Genomic DNA, 8,899 nt, shown 5'->3' on the forward strand with positions numbered 1-8,899 from the left:
ATGGATCACTGGTAACATCTACAGTAAAGGATGCCTGTATTTGATACAAATTCCTTTAGAAGAATGAACAGGACAAAGCAGGTTGTCCCATTAAGCGCTCATACACACGTGTCCTGTGTAATACTCAACTGGACAGGTTCTGACATTAGCAGGACATAGTGTTAAAACTAGTATACTGGAAGTGAAGTTGTCCTAATGATCACTCTTACACACATGTCCTGTGTAATACTCAACTGGACAGGTCCAGGTTTTAGCAGGACTGTGCTCAGTGTTTAAGCAAAGAATCTAATTCAGCCTCCATCCTTTCATCTCAGAAATCCAAAGAAAAGCCAAGTCAATCAGCAGAAGAGAATCCACCCACTTCCGGGTCCTATCCAGACGACACACCGCAGGTAAATTTCAGTTTAAATACCTATTTAGTAATTGTAGAAACATTTAGGCATTTAAATATTGAGTAGTATGAAGGTACATGGATCACTGGTAACATCTACAGTAAAGGATGCCTGTATTTGATACAAATTCCTTTAGAAGCATGAACAGGACAAAGCAGGTTGTCCCATTAAGCGCTCATACACACGTGTCCTGTGTAATACTCAACTGGACAGGTTCTGACATTAGCAGGACATAGTGTTAAAACTAGTATACTGGAATTGAAGTTGTCCTAATGATCACTCTTACACACATGTCCTGTGTAATACTCAACTGGACAGGTCCAGGTTTTAGCAGGACTATTTGCTCAGTGTTTAAGCAAAGAATCTAATTCAGCCTCCATCCTTTCATCTCAGAAATCCAAAGAAAAGCCAAGTCAATCAGCAGAAGAGAATCCACCCACTTCCGGGTCCTATCCAGACGACACACCGCAGGTAAATTTCAGTTTAAATACCTATTTAGTAATTGTAGAAACATTTAGGCATGTTAATATTGAGTAGTATGAAGGTACATGGATCACTGGTAACATCTACAGTAAAGGATGCCTGTATTTGATACAAATTCCTTTAGAAGCATGAACAGGACAAAGCAGGTTGTCCCATTAAGCGCTCATACACACGTGTCCTGTGTAATACTCAACTGGACAGGTTCTGACATTAGCAGGACATAGTGTTAAAACTAGTATACTGGAAGTGAAGTTGTCCTAATGATCACTCTTACACACATGTCCTGTGTAATACTCAACTGGACAGGTCCAGGTTTTAGCAGGACTATGTGCTCAGTGTTTAAGCAAAGAATCTAATTCAGCCTCCATCCTTTCATCTCAGAAATCCAAAGAAAAGCCAAGTCAATCAGCAGAAGAGAATCCACCCACTTCCGGGTCCTATGCAGACGACACACCGCAGGTAAATTTCAGTTTAAATTTCAGGTGTTTGGAAAATATTAGCTGTCATGAAAGATGATGACATAACATCCACTGTGCGAAGTGACTTCTCTATTCTCCAGCTTGCCCAGTCACTCTTTAACAAACATGGACAAGATCCCACCAAATTTGACTACATTCGTCAGAAACTCAGAGAATGTGGAAGACTTCTGCTTGTACTTCGGAAAGAATTTTCAATTAACACCTTTGAGGATGCTGTCAGGCCTGCAAATTTTGATGTGGTTATTACAGCTGTCAAGAAAGTGTCTGGCTATGATGGAGAAAAGAACTGCTACTCTACTCCAAGCCTTGCCCTGAAGTTGGGCCACTCATTGCAGAAAGTTAATGACATTTTACATTGTCGAGCACTTATGGCTCAAGACAGTACACTGATCAAGTCGACCCAAAGTTTCAAAACCCTCTTTTCTACAAAGTGGTCTGAATTCATTTCCCATACTGCACTGTCAACACTAAACGAGCGTCACTTTAACAAGCCTTCCACTCTTCCCTTCACAGAAGATGTTCAATGTCTTCATAGACATCTGGAGAAGATTACTGACGAAGCACTGAAGGACTTGGAGGAGCATAGTTCACCCAAATCATACAGTGAACTTTGCAAAGTCACCATGGCAAAAGTAATACTGTTCAACAGAAGACGAGGGGGAGAAGTTTCAAAGATGACATTATGTGGCTTTCAGGGGAGAGACTCAAGTGCCCTCCACAAGGATATTGCATTTGGACTTACAAAATTTGAACGTCACCTTTGTCAACACTTCAGTCGCGTGGAATTGAGGGGTAAACGTGGTCGAAAGGTTGCAGTGTTACTTTCACCGGACATGGTGAGTGCAATAACACGGCTGACTGAGAAGAGAGCAGACTGTGGTGTACTGGCAGAAAACCCCTTTCTTTTTGCCAGGCCTAAATGTCTGACTCCTTACAGAGGACAGGACTGTTTAAGGCTTTATGCAGCAGAATGTGGGGCTAAAAACCCAGAGCTCCTCAGGTCGACTCAGTTGCGCAAACATGTTGCAACTTTGTCTCAGATCCTGAATCTCAAGAATCACGAGTTGGATCAAGTTGCCAACTTTCTTGGTCACGATATTCGCGTTCATCGTGAATATTATAGACTTCCAGAGGCTACTACACAGCTGGCTAAGATATCTAAACTACTCATTGCCATGGAGAAAGGGTCTCTTAAAAACCTACAAGGCAAAACACTGGAAGAGATTGAAATCGAAGGTGAAGTTGCATTTAAGCTAAGAGTTGGACCTTTCCAGAACTTGAACTGAACTATATCTTAACACAATTTAATTTTACTAGATAAGCTAGAGTTGACAGAGTCAAGTGGAGAGAGCGACAGCGACACAGAGGCCGACGCCGCCGTTGAAGAGGCCGACGCCGCCGTTGAAGAGGCCGACGTCGCCGTTGAAGAGACCAGCGCCACTGTTGAAGAGGGCGAGGTTGAAGAAAATCTCTCAAATCCAAAGGCTGGTAAGCACAAAATGATTTTTCTTGAAATTGTTCTGTTCATGAAACCCCATGACTAATAAACGTCATCACAGAGTCTCTGGGAAGTGAGAGGATGTGGACACCTGTTCGTTAAATTAAATTCAATTTTATTTATACCACAAAAGATTTGCCTCATTGGGCTGAATGCAAGTAATTATAAAGAGGCACAAGGTTTTTCATAACATATAAACAATATCTACAAACTAAAGACTGAATACATTTGGTCATCCCTGTCCTTAGACAGTCATTCCTGGTAAGGAAAAACTCCTAAAAAAATGTAAAAAAAATCTGATTCAGGAAAAAAAAAGCAGAAACTTCAGGAATGCCCACGTGAGGGCGAGATCCTATCCCAGGACAGACATGCGATTTACCAGGACTGTTATAGAGGAATTAGCTTATCTAACTCTCCAACTATGTATTTGAAAGAGTTCCGTCAGATATGGCTGAGGGATCGGTGGGGACAATGCCCTCAGCCCAACTTTATCTTTAGAAATAGCACACAGTGATTTTATGTCTGTGTAAATTATGAGTTCAGGTTTTAATCTTGGAAATCAAACTCAGGATTTAAAGGGTACATTAATTGTTTAGTCACATAACATAACATTTGTTTATAAACAATACGTGGTGCAATCCTGGACCATTTCACTGTACAAAAGACCATATGCTGCAGAGACTGTGAGCTTTTAGCAGTTAGCATCCGGCCGTATTATCTACCTCGGGAGTTTACGAACGTCCTTGCCGTCTGTGTTTACATCCCGCCCAGAGCGCGCAAAGACAGCCATTGAGGTAGTGGTCCAAACGGTTTCAGAGCTGCAAACGAGGCACCCACAGGCTCTTGTGGTCGTCTCAGGGGACTTCAATCACGTCTCCCTGGATGCCCCACCATCAACGATGCATCAGTGCGTGAACTGTCCCACTCGCAGCGACAGGACAATCGATTTGTTTTATGTCAACATCAAAGATGCCTATCAGGCCACGCCCCTCCCTGCCCTCGGCAAATCAGACCAAAATCTGATTTCCTTACAGCCCACATACACGCCTTTAGTGAAGAGGCAGCCTGCAGCAACAAAGAGCGTGAGGAGGTGGACACCTGAGGCTGAGGGGGAACTCAGAGACTGCTTTGGATGCACAGACTGGAGCGCCCTGCTGGACCCGAATGGAGTGACATCGAAGGAGCATCCCAATGTATAACAGACTATATGAACTTCTGCATGTAGACTGTTGTGCTCACAAAACTGTCCATTGTTATGCAAATAACAAACCCTGGATAACAAGGACAGTGAAAGTGGTTTTAAATAAAAAGAGCATTCCTCAAAAAGGATCAGGAGGAAATTAAAAGGGTCCAGATAGACCCGAGGAGCTGCCTGAAAGATGCAAAAAAACACCTATAAGGACAGAGTGGAGAAGAAACTGGAGAACAATAACATCAGGGAGGTGTGGCGATGAATGAAAACCATTACAGGCTGCAACAAGACAACAGTAGTTGGGGGAAGTGCTGAAAAAGCCAATGTATGGAATACCTATTTTAATAGATTTCACCCCCCCCCCCCCCCACACCCAATTCCAACACCAGCCCTGTCTTGCACCACACCCATCACCGTGCCCTTCTCACTGCCTGTCCTCATCCCTTAGCCAGAGGAGGGCCAGCTCCTCAGACTGCTCCTTCCTCCATCAACCATGATCCATCTCTTCCAGTGTCCTCGCCATGTGATCCATGCCTTCCACCTGCAGAATGTGTTTCCCACCACATCACAGATCATCCTGTGCAGAGGGAACTGCAGAGACTGAACATGAGGAAAGCCCTGGGTCCAGACAGTGTGTCCCAGACTCCTGAAAACGTGTGTATACGAGCTTGGGGCTCCTCTTCAGCATCTGTTTAACCTGAGCCTGGACCTGGGACAGGTGCCATCTCTGTGGAAGAACTCATGTATCGTTCCACTCCCCAAAGTCAAGCACCCAAAGGAGAACAAAGACTACCGGCCTGTAGCACTGACTTCACACGTGATGAAGATCTTTGAGAGGTTGGTGCTGCAGCAGCTGACGTCACAGGTCCAGCGTGTCCAAGATCCACTGCAGTTTGCGTACCAGGAGAGAGTGGGGGTGGAGGATGCGGTCCTCTACCTGCTACACCATACCTACTCACACCTGGAGGAAGGAGGTGGTGCAGTGAAAAAACTGTTTTTGATTTCTCCTGGGCCTTTAACGCCATTCATCCTCACCTACTGCAGGAAAAATGAACCAAGATGGCAGTACAACCACCCTTGGTTTTTTGGATCATGGACTACCTCACTAACAGGCTGCAATACGTCTGCATGGGGGGATCGTTCTCCAGTACCCTCCGCTGCAGCGTGGGGGCACTGCAGGGGACAGTGCCATCTCCTCTCCTCTTCACGCTGTATACATCTGATTTCCACTACAACACCGCAACCTGCGACTTGCAGAAGTTCTCAGACGATACAGCTGTTGTGGCCTACATAAAAAGAGAAGAGGACAGCGAGTACAGGCAGCTGGTGGAGGACTTTGTGGGTGGGTGCAGGAAAAACCAGCTGCAGCTGAACCTCCAGAAGACCAAAGAAATGGTTCTGGACTTCAGGAGGAAAGCTGCAACACCTCAACAGCTGCACATAGAGGGAGACAGCTTGGAGAGGGTGCAAACCTACAAATACTTGGCGGTCGTATTGGACCACAAGCTGGACTGGACCGCCAACACAGATCAGCTCTACAAAAAGAATCAGTCCAGGCTGTACTTTCTCCGGAGGCTGCGCTTGTTCAATATCTGCACAAAGCTGCTGCAGGTGTTTTCTCAGTCTGTGGTGGCGAGTGCTCTCCTCGATTCTGCTATTTGCTGGAGCAGCACCAGCAAGAAGAACATCTGCCGGCTCAACAAAATCATCAAGAGCTCTGTGGTGGGGCTGAAGCTGGCTCCTGTGGAGGAGGTGGCTGAACTCTGACCGTCTTCAGGTCCATCATGAGGCATCCCTCACATCCACTACATGAGGCCTTCACCAGCAGGAGGAGTACATTCAGCAGCAGACTGCTGTCCCAGCGCTGCTCCACGGACAGACTGAAGAACTCTTTTGTTCCTCGCGCCATCTTGCAATACAACTCTTTAGCTGAACCTCTTAGAAGCGTTTAATTATTTTTATATCATTAATTCTTAATCTATTTAATGTATTGATATTTAACTTATTTATTCCTGTATTTTTAATGTATTTTTATTCTTAAATCCACCACTCATATTGCTTTTATGTCCTTTTATGTGTGTATGTTTTTATGATTGTCAGCAGATGACCAAATTTAAATTTCCTAAGGTATTTAATAATCCCTTATCTATCTGTCTATCCATTTTGTGCATCACAATATGAGAAACATGCTTTCAACAAATAAATGCTTACTGGGAAGTATTTTTATTAATACTATTTTACTTTTTCAGCACAAAGTCAAAACAAAGATGAGAAGGACAAGGAACTTAAGGCATTAAAATGGAAGCGGAGGAAGCCTGACGGAAAGAAACAAAAACAATCTGGTAAGTGCAGCCACCCGTACATAAGTCACATGCGCACACAAGTAAAACTGAATTATGATCAACATTAAACATAATTCAAAGTCCAAAAGACTAATAGTATTTTTTTATGTTTCTCCCCTCACACTGCTTCATCATTCTGAGTAAGGATATGCCTTTTGTACAAATAGTATTGATGACAACTAATCCACAAATTGACAGAAAATCAATTTAGAAAGTGACTGAATATCTCTTTTTTTCCACTCGTTACACTCTTTTAAGACTGACGGAATTATACCTATAATTGGAATACTAAGAATGTTCACATAAGATGTAACTGTAAAACCACATATAGTGGGATTTGTATCTAAGGCCTAATCCAAATTTTTCCCATCTCCTTACCCCTCCATTTGAAGGGGCTTTTGAAGTGGTGTCCGAAATATATTTTTTTATTTTCTACCCTCCATGTGGGGGGAAACTGACCCCTCCCTTGCGAAGGGGTTCCGCTGTGCTGTGCAAGCACTTTTCTTAATGTGGGTGCGCTCTGAAGCACAGAAGTTTAAATGTAAATTTAAGTAATGACTTTGTTGTAGCATGACCCTTTTGAAGTTAGACAACCGCTGTTATGTATATTTGAGCAGTGGAAGCGCTGCGCTATTGCAAGCTGACTATCGACTAATGGTGACGTCCAAGTTTTGAGACACTAGTTTCATTAGTGTCTGTTTGGAGTGCTACATTTATGATGTGGGGAGAAGGGAAGAATTTAGATTGGGCCTAAAAATCTCCTAAAATGGGTGTCTAATTTCAAACTGTGTTTTATCTTTTTTAGCTGCTGAGCAAGAAAAGAAACGAATGAAGCAAATAAAACGACCCTGGTCCAAAGAGGAAGTAAACGCTGTCATGAGACACTTCAAGGACCATATAATGAAGGGAAAACTTGCTTCCATGATAGAATGTGGGCAGTGCAAAAAGGCAGAGAATCCTGTTCTTGACAACCGTACCCTACAGAACATCAGAGACTTTGTGAGAAATCGTGGTATTACCATGAAAAACAAAAAGTAACCCAGCGAACATTTCCATATGGCCCATATGGTTTACCTTTGGGCTGAATATCTGGGCCCCGGGTGGGTTTGTCCACGAGTTCCGTGGTGACCCCATCTGTGTTTGCACACACTGGCTTAGAAGGAAACTCAGTGGTCTGAGTTCCCAACGCTAACTAGCTGCTCTGTGGAAAGCATTGTGTGCCAACAACCTGCCTTACGGATAGTGTAGCGAGTTAGCGAGCTACACTGTCTAGCGAGCCAGATTACTCAGTGCCCATTCAAGCTAGTGTGGGCAAACCCAGATGGGGCCACTGTGGAACCTGTGAACAAACCCACCTGGGGCTCAACAATTCAGCCCAAAGGTAAGCCATGTGGGGCTCACATTCAAATGTTTGCTAAATGAAGATTTTTGATATATAGTATATAGAAGTATGAATAAGCAGTTAAGGCTTAAATTTTGTTTTTTTGTTCAGTTGTCAAAAGGTTATTTCTTTATTTGCCTTTACATTAGAAAGAATATAATTTTGAAGTAAGGACTTATGGCTATGTAGTTTTTTTCTGAAAACTATCTTTTACATTAGACAGAACATTAACAATAAATAAGCACTAGATTCTTGAATGTTTTTCCATTTAAAACTGCATATTCTTGTCACCTTTTTGACAAGACTAAGTTTTTTTCAACATTTTTGCTGTATTTGCTTTTCATTTCACAAATAGAACTGTCATAAGCATTTAAATGTACTTTTTTATGTTTATAAAAACAATGATTACAGTGAACTACACAGTATAAAAGTTCAATAAAAGGATTTTTGGGTGGGAGGACCCATCAAGGTCGTTGGGTCCTTTGAAGTCACGTTTTAGACATGTTTGTGTGTTTGTATACTGTGGACCTCATAAATACTCTTTTTGTCAGAGGCGGGGCTAATGGAGCTCATTAAAGTGTCCTGGTAATGTTGTGTTTTGTCATATATTATTATTTCTTGTTGTAATAACTTTTTTCAAATTTTGAACTGGGTTATGTGAAGTACCGCCACAAATAGATTTTTTGAGATACTGCTTGTCCTTAGAAATCAAGCAGAAAGGGGTGTCCCCATAATGTAGTAACAAACGTGTTTGAAAAAACTGTCCTTTTAATCCACCAATACCAGTATGTGTGTGTTCAGTGTGTGTTCAGTGTGTCTTCAGTGTTGTGTTTGTTTAGTGTGTGTTTGTGTGTGTACACTGTGTGTTTGTGTGTTCAGTGTGTGTTTGTGTGTGTGCCAGTGTTCAGTGTGTGTTTGTGTGTTCAGTGTGTGTGTTCAGTGTGTGTTTGTGTGTTCAGTGTGTGTTCAGTGTGTGTTTATGTGTGTTCAGTGTGTGTTCAGTGTTGTGTTTGTTCAGTGTGTGTTTGTGTGTGTTCAGTGTGTTTTCGTGTGTTCAGTGTGTGTTTGTGTGTTCAGTGTGTGTTCAGTGTGTGTTTGTGTGTGTTTGTGTGTTCAGTGTGTGTTCAGTGTG

General features: G+C 42.7%; 1 protein-coding gene across 1 annotated transcript; it reads left to right on the forward strand.

Annotated features, from left to right (window-relative positions):
- The first annotated feature begins 1,362 nt into the window (after nt 1-1,362).
- LOC144990033 (uncharacterized) lies at nt 1,363-8,239 on the forward strand. The gene is made up of 4 exons (XM_078942486.1): nt 1,363-2,590; nt 2,672-2,842; nt 6,294-6,386; nt 7,192-8,239. Exons 1-4 carry the CDS (start codon nt 1,381-1,383, stop codon nt 7,422-7,424), a joined length of 1,707 nt encoding a protein of 568 aa, XP_078798612.1. The 5' UTR covers nt 1,363-1,380; the 3' UTR covers nt 7,425-8,239.
- The last annotated feature ends 660 nt before the right edge of the window (nt 8,240-8,899 follow it).

This window comes from Oryzias latipes, chromosome 24 (genome assembly GCF_053564925.1).
Source record: "Oryzias latipes strain Hd-rR chromosome 24, Olatipes_Hd-rR_3.1".
In the NCBI taxonomy this organism is placed as follows: Eukaryota; Metazoa; Chordata; class Actinopteri; order Beloniformes; family Adrianichthyidae; genus Oryzias; species Oryzias latipes.